At 36.6% G+C, this 17,701-nt stretch overlaps 2 protein-coding genes across 2 annotated transcripts; one reads left to right on the forward strand and one right to left on the reverse strand.

The window, feature by feature from the left end:
• Window positions 1–58: 58 nt before the first annotated feature.
• LOC104895143 (alcohol dehydrogenase 3) lies at window positions 59–4,438 on the forward strand. The gene is made up of 10 exons (XM_010681574.4): window positions 59–433; window positions 1,487–1,623; window positions 1,714–1,760; window positions 2,252–2,577; window positions 2,669–2,751; window positions 3,301–3,376; window positions 3,502–3,563; window positions 3,656–3,751; window positions 3,866–4,027; window positions 4,121–4,438. Exons 1-10 carry the CDS (start codon window positions 397–399, stop codon window positions 4,235–4,237), a joined length of 1,143 nt encoding a protein of 380 aa, XP_010679876.1. The 5' UTR covers window positions 59–396; the 3' UTR covers window positions 4,238–4,438.
• Window positions 4,439–5,590: 1,152 nt separating this feature from the next.
• LOC104895134 (putative transcription elongation factor SPT5 homolog 1) lies at window positions 5,591–15,864 on the reverse strand. Its single transcript, XM_010681563.4, has 22 exons — window positions 15,349–15,864; window positions 13,422–13,654; window positions 13,193–13,339; window positions 12,953–13,111; window positions 12,794–12,877; window positions 12,491–12,561; window positions 12,033–12,387; window positions 11,798–11,953; window positions 11,500–11,597; window positions 11,341–11,389; window positions 11,112–11,264; window positions 10,860–11,003; window positions 9,720–9,804; window positions 9,470–9,628; window positions 9,341–9,389; window positions 9,171–9,265; window positions 8,990–9,068; window positions 8,648–8,702; window positions 8,472–8,565; window positions 8,260–8,391; window positions 6,414–6,514; window positions 5,591–6,116 (listed from the first exon to the last, which is right to left on the reverse strand). Exons 1-22 carry the CDS (start codon window positions 15,677–15,679, stop codon window positions 5,871–5,873), a joined length of 3,075 nt encoding a protein of 1,024 aa, XP_010679865.1. The 5' UTR covers window positions 15,680–15,864; the 3' UTR covers window positions 5,591–5,870.
• Between the last annotated feature and the right edge of the window lie 1,837 nt (window positions 15,865–17,701).

Genomic DNA, 17,701 nt, shown 5'->3' on the forward strand with positions numbered 1-17,701 from the left:
CCAAAACCAAGCCTCTTGTTTTCTTCCTTCCAAAACCATTTTCTTTCTTTTCTTACGTGTTAACTCACACAGGAAACAACTCACAGTTTTGCACTCGGTTTTTCTTACTTTAATAATATACCCAAAATTTAATGAAAGTATAAGATGACGCCTGATTTATTTCTTATAAATACAACAACAATATTTCTTATATTGCCACATAAACCCATCACTCGTACTATCTCATTTACAACTTTACATTTCTTGGTGCAAATTCTAAACTTTTTTTTCTTGGATAACAAACAAACAAACAAAAAAAGGAGAAAGTTTTATATTTCTTAGAGAAAAATTCGGTCCCTTTATTTTATAAATAGTATAAGAGGTTGAATTTCTGGGAAAATATTAGAAGTTCAAAAGATGACGAGTACTGCTGGTCAAGTTATTCGTTGCAAAGGTATGATCATTTCATCAAATTGCTCAACTTTAATTACTGCATTCTTTTTTTAATTTTTTTTATTGATGGGAATTACTGCATTTTTTATGGGTATAAGATGAAATTTTGTTTTATCTAATTTTTTTTTGTAAGATCAAGTTCATGATCCATCATTTTTTTTGATTTGTTTTTTAAAATATAATTATTTAAGAACTTATTATGATATTTTTCATGTTTTGGATTCCTGTTGATGATGTTTATGTCTGCTTGATGTCAAGTTGAAAATGATGCATTTTTTAACAAGATCATTAAATTTGTACTAATGTTGGTATTTAAAAATTTACTTTCGTTTTCTAGAGATCTTCCGTGTTACTGTCACTCTAGATACACCAATGAGAATAAAGTTGTGTGGAGTGTGGGGCTGGGTAAAATAGGAGAGAGGAAAAGGTTAAGATAAATAAACAAATAAAAAGGGTTAAAACAAGATAGAGAAATGGAGTAAAATTGAATTAATAATGTAATGGTGGACCATATGATACAGACATGAGAGGTAAAAAAGAGAAAAAATTCCAAATAAGGAATAAAGTAAGAGATGGAGAGTAATTTTTAAAGTAAAGGGTCGCTTATAGATGTCCATTTAATTTGTATGAATTTCGCATTTCTGTAACTTCAAAACAATATATCCATCTTGTAAGTGAGATTATGTAGTCCCGGAAAATGTTAAAAGCTTTCAATCAAATTTAATTGAAAAAGATATGAGTCAATAGGTTGACTGTGCTAAGATATCAAGGTAGTACGCCTGTTATGGAAAACCCTTAAATTATGATTATTACCACAAATGGAAACTGTTCGGGGTTGTAATTCTTTGATCGTTTGTTGCCTTAAGATTAATAAAAATTAACAACAAAAAAATAAAAATAAAAACCCAAAAACCTAGAAGAAAATGGTGATCAATCATTATCTGAAATTATCTCCTACGAGTCTAGGAGTCTACGTTCGTTGTAAATCCTACGTGGTACAACCAAATAGAGGGAGGAATGTGAGATTGATGTTGTGATAATGGCATGAATGCAGCTGCTGTAGCATGGGAAGCTGGAAAACCCTTGGTGATGGAAGAAGTGGAGGTTGCTCCTCCACAGAAAATGGAGGTTCGTGTGAAGATCCTCTTCACCTCCCTTTGTCATACTGATGTCTACTTTTGGGAGGCCAAGGTAATATGATTACCACATAACATTGGTATAGTGTACTAGTGTGTATATGATGCAGTTTTTACTCAACTTTGTTTTTTTTTTATTGTTCAGGGGCAAACACCAGTGTTTCCTCGGATTCTCGGTCATGAAGCTGGAGGGTATGCAAATTCTTCTCAAATATGTTTTTGGTTAACATGTTCAACTTTGTGTTTTATTCTTTTGAATTCGTGGAATGATTGGATAGTTGAAGTTGTTGGCACCAAAATTATGCAATTGTTGTTGTTTATTATCTAATTCTACCGTTTCACAATACTTGCAACCAAACTCCCGGGAAATCAATTCTATAAATTGAATGTTTATTTCGTCTAGCATATTCCTAAAATTGTGTATAGGAGCTTCGTTGCAAGAAGTAATCTGAGCGGAGGAAGTATATTTTTTTAGAGAGAATGCTAATTTATTCAATAGAAATCATAGAATGAGCAATGACATATGCATAAACTATATTGTGTTTGACTGGACTAGTGATCACATTCAATTACTGGTTGGTTACCTGACATTTATAATTGATCACCTCAGAAATGATTTGTTTGTAGCATTAACATTGCTGGCTAGTAATTAAAATTGTGCTTTTATGAATTTGATCATATAGAATTGTGGAAAGTGTTGGAGAGGGTGTGACAGACCTCCAGCCAGGGGACCATGTCCTGCCTGTTTTCACTGGTGAGTGCAAGGAATGTGCGCACTGCAAGTCAGAGGAGAGTAACATGTGTGATCTTTTGAGGATCAATACTGACAGGGGTGTGATGCTTAATGACGGAAAATCGAGGTTTTCAATCAACGGCAAACCCATATTTCATTTTGTCGGCACATCCACGTTTAGTGAATACACAGTGGTTCATGTTGGTTGCCTGGCTAAGATCAATCCTGAAGCACCCCTTGACAAAGTCTGTATTCTCAGCTGTGGAATCTCTACAGGTTGTTTAGATTACCCATTTTCATTATTGACATGATATGGCGAAATTTAGTATATTGCTAATGAATTTTAGCATCTGGGCCTTGTTTGCAGGTTTTGGTGCCACTGTGAATGTCGCAAGACCAAAGAAGGGTCAAACAGTTGCTATTTTCGGCCTAGGAGCTGTTGGGCTTGCGGTTAGTATTCCTCCGTGACTACATTATGTGATGATGCTTATTAACTATGTAGCATGGGAACAACTGGGGTTTTGAATATAGAAATATCTCTATGATGCCATAATGGGCAAACTTCAAGACCAACCATTTCTGAGCTTCATTAGCACGGAAATGATTGGGTTTCCGTAAATGGAAACATTTCATGTCCTAGAGGTTTTTGTGCTTCAAAACTTAATACTCCCTCCGTCTTTTTTTATTTGCTACATTTTGCCATTTAGGGGTGTTTCAATTTATTTGCTACATTTGCAAATATTTCCATATATAGTACATAGGTCCCACACTTTATTTACAAATTTGTCATCATTCCCTTCGTGATTTTGTAAATGTTTCCATATATAATACACAGGTCCCACAATTTACCTATTTGCTTTTTTGTTAATTCCATTTATGTCAATGGTCCCCACTCCCTCCTTGGTCTTTGTGAAAAAGTGCTTGTAGCAAATAAAAAAAGACGGAGGGAGTACAACTTTCTGATTGAACTTCACTGATATGATTGATATATGTTTTTAGGCTGCTGAGGGTGCCAGAGTTTCTGGTGCATCAAAGATCATAGGGGTGGATCTGGTTTCTAGTAGGTTTGAAGCAGGTACATTATTATACTATATCACTATCCTGATTGTTCCATATAATCTGTTTCATGAGAAGTACCATTATCTTGCAAACATCATACGTTGCTATAATCTGATGATATATATTACTGCTTCTCAACAGCAAAGAAGTTTGGTGTGACTGATTTTGTGAACCCCAAAGACCATAACAAACCAGTGCAAGAGGTTTTTACTTCTACTCCTTAAAGACTTCAGTATACAACCTCTCTGATACTGTAGTTAACCCATTCATGTTGCTCCTTGTGCTTCTTCATTAGGTAATTGCGGAGATGACCAATGGAGGTGTGGACCGAAGCGTTGAATGTACTGGAAATATTCAAGCCATGATTTCAGCCTTTGAATGTGTCCATGATGTATGTTTTCAACCAACCAATTTATCAACCTCTACTAATAAGATAAATAAAGTTCAAATATCATTCGGATTATATACTGATCGTTTTACGCCATATGGGTTTGATCCATTTCAGGGTTGGGGTGTTGCTGTTCTTGTTGGTGTACCCAACAAAGATGACGCCTTCAAGACGCACCCTGTGAACTTCCTGAACGAGAGGACACTTAAAGGGACTTTCTTCGGAAACTATAAACCCCGTACTGATATTCCAGGGGTCGTGGAGAAGTACATGAACAAGGTAACAAAAGAATTGTGTGTGCTCTTTTCAAACGATTTGTAGATTACTATCTGTATCTAAGCAATCTTTCAATGTACTTCTTAAACTATGTAGGAACTTGAGCTGGATAAATTTATCACCCATGAAGTCGCCTTTAAGGATATCAACAAGGCTTTCGACCTTATGTTGAAAGGTGAAAGTATCAGGTGCATTATCCGCATGGATGCATGAAGTTGAAGATAGAGCTCTGTTTATGTTCTTGTGTTAAACGAGTTGTAAGGATGAATAAAAATTAGCAATGTTTTTTTCTGTATGATGTTAATGGATATGGAGGGTTTACTTCTCCCATAGTATATGAGCTTCCGTTGAGAATTAGTGTTCAAATTTTTATATACCAAAGTTGAGGAATGAAAGGACCTTGAGTTTATATAATTGCAGGCGGAAATCTATAATCACTAACTCTTAACTCTTGTGAAAAAATGTCCATAGTGACCGACATCAATACGTCTTAGACATAGTCTCTCCTCTTGAGGGTCCAAAAATTTCCAAAGTTTATTGTTTAGTTAACATTGTCTATTTGTCTTAAACCCCATAGCTTAGGTGTTTTATTTTGTTAAACAATCCTAACATGATAATTTTGTAGAATAATTATAAATTATATGTTATTTTGCATAATATTTTATATGATGATCAAACATAATATTTTATTCAAAACAACTAATCAACTATTAACCCTTCAAAAAGATCCGTATTTTTTTTACGGGTAGCTAGATCCATATTTATTGGCTCTCACAGTGGTATCCTACTATCCTTTTGGGTTTGTCGCTAAAGCTCAAATCTTTGTGAAGTGATCAATACCAAAGAAATTAATAAATTCACAAGTCTAACAAATCACACATTTTTACCTACAAAAATCAGAATAATCAGTTAAAATAGATCTCAAAAAGAAAATGTAGCACTCAATAAAGATTTTTTTTTTTTGGCCCCCTTTCGAAAACCGTGGTAAGATTAAATACCTCTGAGCTGCCCTCGTACAAGGCCACTCACCCAGAGGCCCAACAATCCCCAAACCCCCTTCCCCCCTCCCCAACAATATTGAAATTTGCTTTCACCAAAATTCAAACCTTGGTCTTCCATGTGGGAAATAGAAAGCCATATCATTGGACTCAAGGATCCTTGGTAGCAGTCAATAAAGATGGGGAGAGTATTTTTGCACACTTGTACAAATCATCATGACATAAGTTTCTTTTATCATGTTGCCAAAAAAACAAAAACAAAAGTTTCTTTTATCCATACCCAAGCTTATTATAGATATCCACGTCAGATTCTCATTTAACTTTCGAAAAACAATTCAAATACAAAAAAGATAACTAACTACAATATCAAACAAAATTTTAAACTGATCAAATATGATTGAAACTAAAATTCCCCAACTGAAATAGTTCACATCGATCAAATCCAATTAAAAATTGTACTTCAGTTTCATCGAGTATATCCGTGGAACTAAATTTCAGATTATTTTGAGAAACATTCATTAATAGTTTTATTTGATATAAGATGCTTCATTTGTGATTAGATTGGTACTTCATGATAAACTCGATTTAAATCTTTATGAACGTTAATGGGTCAATCCATTGATGAACCTCAAAGTGGGAGCATTAAACTTGGAGCTCCTAAGTTCACCATTTGAGTAAACCCTATTACCACTATATCTACGAAAAAAAACAGAGATCTAAGCCTGCAATTATACTTCCAGAAGAAAAAAAAAGGGACCTATAAACTAATCTATTGATCTAGCTAAAAAAATATACAATGTGCTTCAGGGAACAAAATTTACACTATCTCAGAAAACAAGTTGCTCGCATCAGGACTGTACCAACTTCGCCAGAATACCCATATCCAAAATCTTAACATCGAGTGATTCATCTACTTTTACAATTCCATCGGAACCATCCACCCCAATCAATTTACCTGTAAAACCACGTTGTGCACCTCCCATGATCTTAATCTTGTCTGATTTCCTTGGAGGTATCAAGTCAATCTCATTTGGCAACGCAATTATCACCTCACCATTGCCACTTGTTCCAAACGCAACTCGGCAAGATCCATCCTGAGAAAAAAAAGAAAGCAAAGATGAATGCTAACGGAAAATATGTGCATATTCATGTGCACTCCTACAGTTTAGCGGAGAAATTTCTGGATGTTCGCATGATGAGTCAGTTGAGCAACTATCAGGATAAGCGTTCATCCAAGAGAAACCAACTGACCATGAGAATGAAAATAAGTACAAAAAAAATTACTATATGAACAATACATGCAGCAGTATTATGCACTAGCCACCCAACTGCAGCAACTTTGAGAGCATCTCAAACTACAACCAATCAAGTCGAAGAAAACAAGAACATACCGCCAACACTTCCTTTACAACTCCCACCATGGAATCATCACCTGACTTTACCACATTTACCAAAATGTCAGGCAAAAGCCATAATCCTTCATTCTCACCACCTGCACATTGAAATTACATACAGGAGTCGAATTAATATATTGTTCAAAGATTCTTCATATATTTGGTAATAGATAAAACAAAAGGCTAGTGATTTATAAGAGCATATGACGTCCCATGCAAAATGATTATACACCTATAGAGGAGCTTAGGTAGTTCCCAACAAACACCCCACTTTTTCGATAACCACACAGGATCATGCACACACATACTTTCCAAAGAAGAAAAAGAATGTACACCCTCCATCCCAAATTCCTTCACATGTAAATTCGGAATGGAGATAAAAAGTAATCAAAGTAGATAAAATTGCAGGGTGGATAGGCGGACGAATATGAGAAGGGTTGATGTGACAGCGTAAGAGTTAAAAACATAAATTACATTGTTCTCTTTTAACCCAAAATAGAAGTTCGCATATATAATTTCGAGACAACCCACAGGGAGGTGTGAAAGAAATCAGGGAAGAAGGTAGTTATGACTTCACTTCATTCAAACACGTAACATCCCATCAAGAAGCAAACAATCTATCATTTATATCCAGAAGATAAGAAGATAAGAAGCTTAAATGGCCTATTAAACTGTGGTAAGTATCCCTTTTAAATTGAACTCCCAATATCAGTACAAGTGTATAAAGAAAGCATCGATAGATAACTTGAATTTACCCATTCATAGACCTGCAGAATTCCAAGCTCTAAGGGGGTGTTTGGTTCATATAGTGGTATGGTTTGGAATCAAGAATTAGATTATGGTGGTATAAGTTTGGAACTTAATACCTAATACCATGTGTTTGGTTTTATTTGGGAATGAAATTTTTTCTTCTATTTAATACCTAGAGGTATTGTTATGAGCCAAACCCACCTCCCCCCTTGGGTTTCTAAACCCCATACCTTATGGGTTTAAGGTATGGGTTTTAAATCTATCAAATTATTAAACAAACACTAGGTATGGGTTTTGCTCATTCTAAGCCCATACCTCATACCAAAATCATATGAAGCAACAACTCCCTAAATAGATTTCAGTTCACCATATTGCAGAACTATGAATGAAGATATATAGTCAAGATATAACATGACATGTGAAGAAATAGCTCTAAATAAGACCTAGACCACGGACCGCGGTTTTAAATGTTGGATACGGTCCCAGATTTCGCAGGCAGTGCAGATGGTTTGGAGCTATGCTGCCTTATATCTCGGTCTCCTAAGCTCAAAAACCTTTACAATGCGATCGCAATGGGCAACGAAACCGAGATTTAATACCATGCCATGGAGTCAAACTAAACCTTTGAGAGACACGCCAAACAAGACAACAGGCTTTTAGCCAAGAAAGAAAAAAGACAAAACGAGGAGTATCAAAAGTAACTTGGGTAGTTCGGACAGTTAGCAGATCCTGCACTAGGGAAAGGTAGAAGTATTGTGTTCATTTTGTCAGCAAGAAGTATGAAGGAATCTCGTATCCAATATCATTTTCTATACTGAAGAATCCAAAACTTGCAGCAAATGGGAAAGTCAATATATGTTATTACTGCCTTGGCACCTCTGCTGTTTTGCCACTGCCACAGCATAATCCTTATAGTACACTGTCATAGAGGATCTCGGTCCTAGCTTCATCAAATAAATATATAAGCAAAGCAACAAGGACAGTTAAAGTTTTTCACTTGTCTTATCTCATCAAATGATGCAACCTTTCAACCTGCTGCATATGTCATCATGATGAACGCTAAATAGACATAAGAGAGAGAGAAAGGTCAAACCTATTGTAGGAGACATCATATCTCCAGGAGTCATTGGTTGCCCGCCAGGAGTACCAGGTAAATATGACACAGAGCCTGGTGTGGACGGCTGTCCACCAGGGGTTGATGGCAAGTAAGGACTTGGAGCATTACCTGAAAAGAGAATAAAAATTAATCAGTATTATAATACAGAAAATTCAAAATTACCAAAATTGAACAGGAAGCTAATTCACCATAGGCTAAACCAGTTTCTCTAGGGGTCGCAGCTTCAACGTAATTGCCACCAGGAGTAGGTGCATCATATGGCTTTGACGGAGGACTTCCAGGCTGAAGGGCATCAAGCATGTCAACCTCATTTCAAACAAAAAAAATTACTTCTAAATTTAAATATTGTGACACAAATCCATACCCGGTACTGTGGACTTGTTCCCCAAGAAGCAGGATCCGCATCATCCCAGTTTTCCCTGATATTGCAAGATTCCAGAAAGAACTTAGTCGCGATGAAGCAGTAACTTCCCATTAGTACACTAGATCTAGTGGCAGCAAGTGCAACCAAATATGATAATAAAGAAGGAACTGAACAGGGGGAGATATCAGAAGGAAATGCATTCATATGTATATTCTACACAAATTACATCTGATTATATTTCATGAACATAATAAAAAAAGTAACTTGGTACTCAGGTTCAGTGTCACATATTCGCAGATGAATAACAAAAGCCGCAGCAAAGACAAATGAATAAAAACTGACCTCGCTGGACTCATTGGGGTGTATGGGTTCCATGCGCGACCCCCCATGGGCGTCCTCATACCCTCATGAATTGGTGTAGCTAAAAGAATAAGGTAAATAGGACCATGATAAGAAGACATGATTCATACTTCAGTGTTCAGTCACATGATAACATAAGATATGAGAACACAATTAGACCAACCTCGCGCCTCTCTCATAGGAGTCATGTAGGGATGCATCGGTGTGCGAGAAGGATGCATTGGAGTCTCACTCCCCATACCATATCGAGACGTCTCCCTAGAAAATGACACTGGATAAGAGGCATATCACAGAAGCAACACAAGAAGATAGCAAAGGATAAATAATGATTACCGATATGGAGTTGTAACCGCAACATTGTCAGATATATGACTACGTTCAACTGGAAAAATAAAAAATGGTTAGCTTCACGGTATAAAAACCAAGAAGAGACCTGTCTACTGTCTTGCCACAATTACTTGCCTGTAACCTCCTTCATCTGAGACTCCAATTCAACACGCACAGTTGTGCCCTTAATGTCCTTTACACGTCCTCGGTAACCCTTATAAGGTCCAAGACGTATTTTAATTGTGGTCCCAATGAGTGAATCATGCCCTCTACCCCCTCTATGCCTTCCTCCAACTGCAACATTGAGACACCAAATAACAAAGTAAACACATCTGATTACTATCAAATATGCCAAGTTGAAGGCAAATCATACTATGGAACTCACATTCTGATTGAGGGCCCCTTGGAGGTAGTCTTCCAGGAGATTGTGGTGCTCGTTGTGGAGTCCGTAGATATGACAACGGATCACCCTATAAAACAATTAAAAATATATAAAACAAAAAGGAATCAGCCAGGACCCAATTATGACCAGGGGTCTGTAAATGTGCAAGTTAAAAGAAAATAAGTGTTTAAAAACTAAAACAGATCATGACCCTATAAATGTTTTTTTCTTTTCTTTTTTCCCTCTTTCCTTCTCCTTTCCTTCTTTTGTTGCTTATGTTCATCTTAGCCCATGGCTAGTTATTTTTAAAAAAAAAGTAAAAATACCAGCCACTCAATTTCATTGCTATATTGTAAATAAGCAATCATAAAATTTACAATAGCTTTTGTTTTAATAATTACAGTAGCTTATGAAAATCTCAATCACTATCTTCTTTTGAATATAAAAATGTTTTACTAATAATAATTAAAGTTTCTGACACCAAAGGTGAGCCTCGCCTAGGAGATGCGTGCTTCTTCGCCTTGTACCTCTCTCCGCCTCGCGTCTCAGTGCGCCTTGCGCCTTTTAAAACTAAGATTTGTAATTAAAAGAGAACAAGCCTCTAGAAAGCTTGTGTCTGTTTTCCAGAAAACTAATTAAATATTATCTTCATCTCTTTCCTTTCTTATTCTCCCCAGCTATGTCAGTTAATAGCAGATAGCCTGCTCCCTTTCACCTTTGGCTGCGAAAACTCAGTTACATTATTTCCTATAGTTTCTTCCTTATTTTTTATCACTAATCTTACTGAAATTTGCTTTTATGTTATGCCTACCTTGCTTTACGGGGACACAATATCCTACTACCTTTTCTTGCTTAATTTTATCCCCAATCTTTCCTTTCTATTTTTTCTCTCCCACTTTCTTCTTTTGTTTGGGTGTTTTAGAGGAGAATATACAAGGTACTGTCTTACAAATAAAGATAATGGAGTTAAATGTTAGAACTTGAATACTTGAATATATTTGCAAATAGAATTTTGTACTTAAATAGCATGCTAGAAGAACATGTACAAGGTGCTAGATTCCAGATACATCAGACTGAATCCCCTCCTCCCTCATTCTCCATTGGGAAAAATTTAAGAGACAGCATGAAGAACATTATCCTTACTATTTTATCTCTGTTCCCTCTCGAGCCGCCAACAACCAGACATGCCTGAGACTTGGCACATATAAATCCAGCATGCTCAAGGTGATGACGATCATAAATAAATAGAACTCCTCTATATATGTGCTCCACAGGACCTTGTTTCCCCTGCAAGTTACAAAGATAAAGCATGAATAATGCTAGAATAGAATACTACAAGACAAGTTATACCACCTTAGCTTATGACACAAGCAAGATAAGAAATACGAATCACACCTTGCATGGGCCCTCAAGAACCCTAACAACATCTTTCACAGCTATGGGGTTCTTTGATCGATCCTGAGCAAACAACTTTTTATCTATTTTTGATCTGATCTCTCTTAACCTTACTAAAACCACCTCAGGACGATCTGGGACCCCTTTGAGCACCTGCAATTCAGAGGACATACTTCATACAGGAGATCTCAAGATATTCACTTCAAATAGTTGAGTCACAGAAAATCACCTGGAAAGCTTCACTTTCTACCCGTATAATTACACCAAATGTCATATTACTGCACAAAAGTACATAATTTCAATCTTAATTCACAAACTAAAACTATAAGAAAAACTTGGATACCAGCAAAAGACGGGGAGGGTGCAAAGAGATTATAGAGCTGCTTACTCTAATAGCACGAGATCATGCAGCTCATAGTCCCCAATTTTCGTGACACCTGTTGTCACCTCGGAGCTTTCAACAACATGATCAGCAAAAACACGTATCTGCCAACAAAAAGAATAAACATCAAGACGCAAAAAGAAGATAAAGTCAAGAGAGACGCTCAAAGAAGAACAAGGAAAGAAGTCATCAATATCTTTTTATTTGGTTAAAGAGGGTTTTGGTCAAAGAGGGCGTCATCAATATATTTACTAATGACAATTATACACTAAAAAAGAGAGAGAGAAAGGTAAGGAAATTGTACATGTTCTTTCGTTGTATCAGATATTATTATCAGCACATGGCCCTCAACCTTCACAACCATACCAGTTGCACCTTCATGAGAGCCAGAAATAACCTTGACATGATTCCCGGGTTCAAAATACTTGCAGAGATCTTTTTCATTTATAGCAAGTGTTTTCTGCAAAAGCATGCGATCATATACGATATGTGGACAGCAAAAGATATTCAAGATTACTGAAGCAAGTTAGAGTAGGTACCGGAAGGCCCTTCTCATTTGGTCTTATGTGAACATTTCCATCCTCAACTTTCTCAACCCATCCCCTTAAATTTTTCAAATCTCCCTTTACAATAATAACAGCATCACCCTTCATAAAATGCCCTTTCTTTCTATTCGCAAATAATGTTGATAAACTGCCAATGTCACCATCACCTTCATTAGGTGTTCGAAATTTCTCCAGCTCATCAAAAGTGGGCTGTATGTTCTGAGTACTGATTGATTTTATGGATACAGTTTTAATTAAGAATCCATCCTTGAACATCATCCCATTAATGTTTTCATAGTAGTCTCCTGTCATTTGGTCTTTTCTTCGCTCAACACGGATGTGCAGTTCCCTAGGAATACAACCCAAGAGTGACACATTGTCAAAACCCTATAAAGAGGGAAAAGCCAACTACATCAGCGGAAAGAAAGGGAGAGAAGCGGTAGTATTAATACCTTGCTTCCTCTATATTCATAAATCGTGGCGGCGGAACAAAAGCTTTTTTCTTAGCGACATCTCTACCCTCCTGAAAGTGAAACAGTAAGCAACTAAGCAAAGTACCCTTTAACAAGTAAATCAAAAGAACAAAATGGACCAAATTACATGAGACAGTTAATCCCCTAACATCTAAAGACCATCGAATTCTCCAATATACATATCAAAAGGAGAGATAATGCTTTGCTGCTACATTATGCTATCCTGCTACATCCAATTAATACTCTCAACTCTATAGATAAACTGCTTAAAACCTTACATACCAGCTTATTTGCAAGAGCTTGTAAATCTATTCTTGGAATCAACTTCACTGTAACTCTTTGTCGCACATTGTCTACATCCAATACCTACAGAAAGACAAGATCAAGTTCTCAGATAAGAAGCAACCAGATCATGCAATTCAAAAGGTAAGTACACTATACCTTTGCAAGATCTCCTTTATAAGTCCCAAGTTTCATCCTCACCCAGGTATCCCTGGAAAGATCAATTGCTTTACTTTCAACAGAGAGAACATCAGTCATTTCTTTGATTGGGACAAGTGTTATTTTGCTTGGAAATATGTTGCGCATACCCTTGATGGCCTGAAGCAGTAATAATATTCAAATCAGAAACAATAAAAGAGATAAATCATACTAGTACAAGGTGAGTGTATTACTGCGCACCTCCCTAACATGGGCTTCTTTGTCAGCCTCAATGTATATATAATTTTTCAGGTGATCAAGAGCTACAGCAGCACGAATTTGCAACTCAGATCCTTTATCAATAACCTTTTGCATGAGACACACAGCTACCTCCCTTTCACGGCCAATCTGACATAAATCAAACATATGAAAACAAACAATGATAATACCATACAGGCATGAATGGTCAAATCAATTAAGATAATCCTACCGCACATTTCACCATCCATAGCTTGGGATCCCTAACAGATGGCAAAAGGGCCTGCTGCTCCACCTCTGTGGTCTCTTCATCATACTCCGCCTGACTTGACCGAGCATACCTTTCCTGTATTCTCCTCTCAAGATCTTCAACATCTTCTTCCTGCTCCTCTCTTGGAAGCAAGGGTCGCCGATGCATCCTTCTCTCATCTTCCGCAATATCTGCTGTATTGTCTACAATGAAATCTGCACAGCAAGTTAAGACGAATAAGCACCACAAATATTGCTCACTAAGCAAGAAAATTAAGAAAAAACAAAAGGGAGATCCTGGAAAGCTTAGACAACGGAAAACATATAAACATGCGGCAAAGACATAAGAACATCTGTAAACTTGGAGAGGCATTAGCTACATAACATGACAGACTGACACATTATAAATGGCACTCAGTTGTTGTAGTGATCTGTGAAGGAAATGCACATGAGTGCATACAGTTTCAAGTGTGCTAATTGTAAAAAAAAAAACGCAACTCCACACATACAAATGAGTACTGTACAGGAGCAATTAGAGAATGTGCACCGATGGATGATGGTAACTAGCATCAAGCAATGACAACTTAGACAAGCTTAATTACAAGGGAATATTTTTCATGGGCAGTTTATTGCATTAAAGAGGGATTACATAAAGCATCGAGACTACCAGATTTTTCCAAAATGAGAAAAAGGAAAGCATTAAACTGGTGATGGAGAAAAGGATAGCTTAAGGAAATCCAATGACCAAGTGAGCCAGTGTCTAAGGGGGCCAATTTTTTTTTGTTGATTCCCAGATCCAGTTTTCAATCCCTAAACTTTCAACGTTATATGTTGTGGCTCCAAAGACTTGATGAAGCCTCAAATAGGTATACATGTTGACTTAAGGATAGTTTGTTTACTTTGTAAGTGCTTCGCTATGAATGAAACAAGTAAGGAACACCATAAGTCACTCGCCAAAATGTGTAAACTTCATGTGTGCTCTGCTCATTAATTCACTACTTGAATTTTTTTTCAAACAAAAAATCGTTTCCCAAAAGAAAATCTTCATGCTTGGTCCACTTAATCTTCATCCTATCAATTTCATACTTGGCATCTTCTATAATGTTCTCCTGAGTTCAGAGTCTTCTAAAAGATGACTAGTGCGGTCTAGCACATATTCCATATCAACAGCCTATAGATCAAATAAGATTACTAATAGGTCAATCTGGCAGCCCATGTCACTAAGTTGAGCGTAGGATACTCATAGCTATCTCGGGTAAATAGATCATCTTATGATACATTGCCTCTAAACCTAAAAGAGACTGAACAGCTTTGTCACTGAACTAAAGGCACATAATCATACAGGTGGGTAATCTCGCTATCAACAAAAACCAAGGCCCCGACTCCTTTCTTTCTGTAAAACCGTCCCTAATACAATCACCCAAAAAGTCATCATCAACCCATAAATCACAAGCAAATGAACCATCTCAACCACGCTTCATTAGAATGTATTCTCACAATATACAAACTTCATGCATACAATTGCAACTTCTCAAGCTCAGGGCAGGCAAACATTGCCATTCTGATCGAATACACACCCGAACCAACCTCGTTTATGAGACAACCGAACTGCCAAAATCACTACTACCTAAGTACAGTATACTACACTATTCCACAACATAGCAAAGATAAGATTCAAAAACCTAACTCATAAATCCTAAGCACCAATAATTTGTACATCAAGTGGCAGTTTCATAAATAAATGTTACTAATTTTAACTCATAAGGTGTTATTTTATTTTTTGTATATTTTACCCCTATGACTCGATATCAGTAATGTCAAAGTCTGTACATCTCCGAGATAAATCGGCACATTCTCACAAAAACTCGATTCACACAGCAGAAATAAATTTAAAAAAAAAAGTGAATTACCATCTTCTCCGTCCTCCTCTTCTTCATCATCATCTTCAGCTTCCGCCGCAATATCATCAATAAAACCACCACCACGATTCTTCTTACGTTTGCGCGCAGCGCCGTACAATTCATCGTCGTCTTCTTCTTCGTCATCTTCTTCCGCAACATCGTCGATAAACTCCGATCTCCGACGCTTTTTTGGGCCGCCTTTAACTCCACCTCCGCCGCCGCCATAGTCGTCATCATCTTCTTCATCTTCAGGTTCTTCTTCGTAGAGATCTTCGCCATACTCATCACCGTCTTCTGGCTCTAAATCTTCGTCGTCTTCGTAGTCGTCTCTTCTCGACATGATTGGAATTGCGAGATCAAGGAGAAATTGAAGGTGAAATTAGGGATTTGGGGTTGGAATTTTTAGGGTTTTCAAAGAAATGAAAGCCCTAAATGGAGGAGAGAGAAAAGAGGGAAAATGGACAAAGAAGTGGGTATTAAATCTTGGTTTGGATGAGTGATGAGTAGGTGGGACCCACTCAGATGGATACGGGTCGGAGTTTGCCGATTTGGGTTGTTCGATTTGGCGGTGCGGTTTCAAAGTGTGAGGGCCGAGTGCCGAGGGGGGAATTTGGGAAAACTCTTTATTTCAAAATTTATACCGTGCTGCAGCGTTTGATGGCACGGGGACATCGTTTAAAAGGTAGACATGTTGGGTATTCATATTACAACGCCAAGAACATTTGCCGAGAACGAGAAGGTGCCGTGACTCTAGGTGGTGGTCACCACTCACGCCTCGGGTGGTTTTTTTTTTTTGAAAGAGAGTTTTATTAATTGAAAGCCAAACGGCATCTACAATAGGTATAAAGTAAAACAAGATACAATTAAACAAGACTAAATCAAATTCGTCTTCGAAGAAACTACAATGAACCAGATCGAACAATACAGCACAACCCCCTTGTATTTGCTGAATCAAGCAGCTATTGATGAGGAAGTCTATCATTCTGATATAGTTTGGGAAGAACATTCTTGATCGAGTCAGGTTGACCGCATCCGAGATTCTAATACCTTCATGTTGAGTCTCGAACTTCAACCAATGAGAATAATGTCTCATACCTAAAAATAAAAGAACCATACTCACAACTCCCATAGGGGAGAAGGAGATTTCCAAAACAGAAACTAAAAACCCCATAACAGGGTTTGAGAAAATCTCATAAAGAGAGACTAATTTATTGAAGAAAACAAGAAAATGAACTAAAAACTGAAAATAAAAAGGAGGAAAGGGGCTTACCATTGATGCCTCGGGGTGGTTGATGAGTCTCGAAATATCTACATTTTGTTCTTTTTGAAAGTTTGGCCATGTTTGATAAATGGCTTTGATATGAGATCAAGCATCATTTCTATATTTAATTTGCTTTGTTAAGATTGTTACATGAGTTTTACTTTACTCTTAAAGTAAAGGTTTTACATGTAACCAAAAATATGTCTTTTATTGTTATTATTAGTTAAGTTAGTTAATTAAAGTAGTTCGTTTTAACTAAGGGTCGAAAAATTCAGTTGTAATTCATTTACTTAAGCTCCAAGTTGTCATGAGTTGTAATAAGGGAAGACTTAGGCGTGTGGTTTTGTAAGATTTTATGGAAAGTTTTGCAAAGCTTTCCTAAATCAAGTGTTTCCTTAAAAACTAGCTAGATTCTAGGCTTTAATTTAGGGGAAACATTCCTTATTTCTTACTTAGAAAAATTCGGTCATGTGACGTACTTCGAGAACGTGTTTGGATCCTCTAGACACTAGTGGAAAAATGAAGAAGAGCTGCGCTGAAAAAGGCTTGTAGGGCTGCGCTTTTTGACAGCAGCCCTTCACATTTTACCTAAAAAGCGCAGCCCTTCCTACCAAAAAAAAAAAAAATTTTTTTTTCGACATTTTTTTTTACTCATAATCTCACATTTTCTGAAATTAAACAGAAGAGAAGAGAAACGAAACGAGAATGAAGATACTAAACCCAAAACAAAAAAAAACGAAACGAAAATGAAAAAAAGGAACAAAAACTAGTATAGAGAAGAGAAGAAATTATAGATCTGAAAATACAAGAACATTAATCAAAACAAAGATGAAAATACAAGAACATTAATCAAAACAAAGAGAAGTATACAAGAACATTAATCAAAACAAAGAGAAGTATACAAGAACATTAAATCAAAACAAAGAGAAATATACAAGAACATTAATCAAAACAAAGAGAAGTATACAAGACCTATGGATCTGAAAATACAAGAACTACCTCCAAACATTAACCTAATAATGTTTAAATACATAAAACAAAACCCTAATACATAATTAAGGAAAAAAAAAAATTCGGAAAAACTTAAAATGGCTATTTGGA

This window comes from Beta vulgaris, chromosome 1 (assembly GCF_026745355.1).
Source record: "Beta vulgaris subsp. vulgaris cultivar EL10 chromosome 1, EL10.2, whole genome shotgun sequence".
NCBI classification, from domain to species: Eukaryota; Viridiplantae; Streptophyta; class Magnoliopsida; order Caryophyllales; family Amaranthaceae; genus Beta; species Beta vulgaris.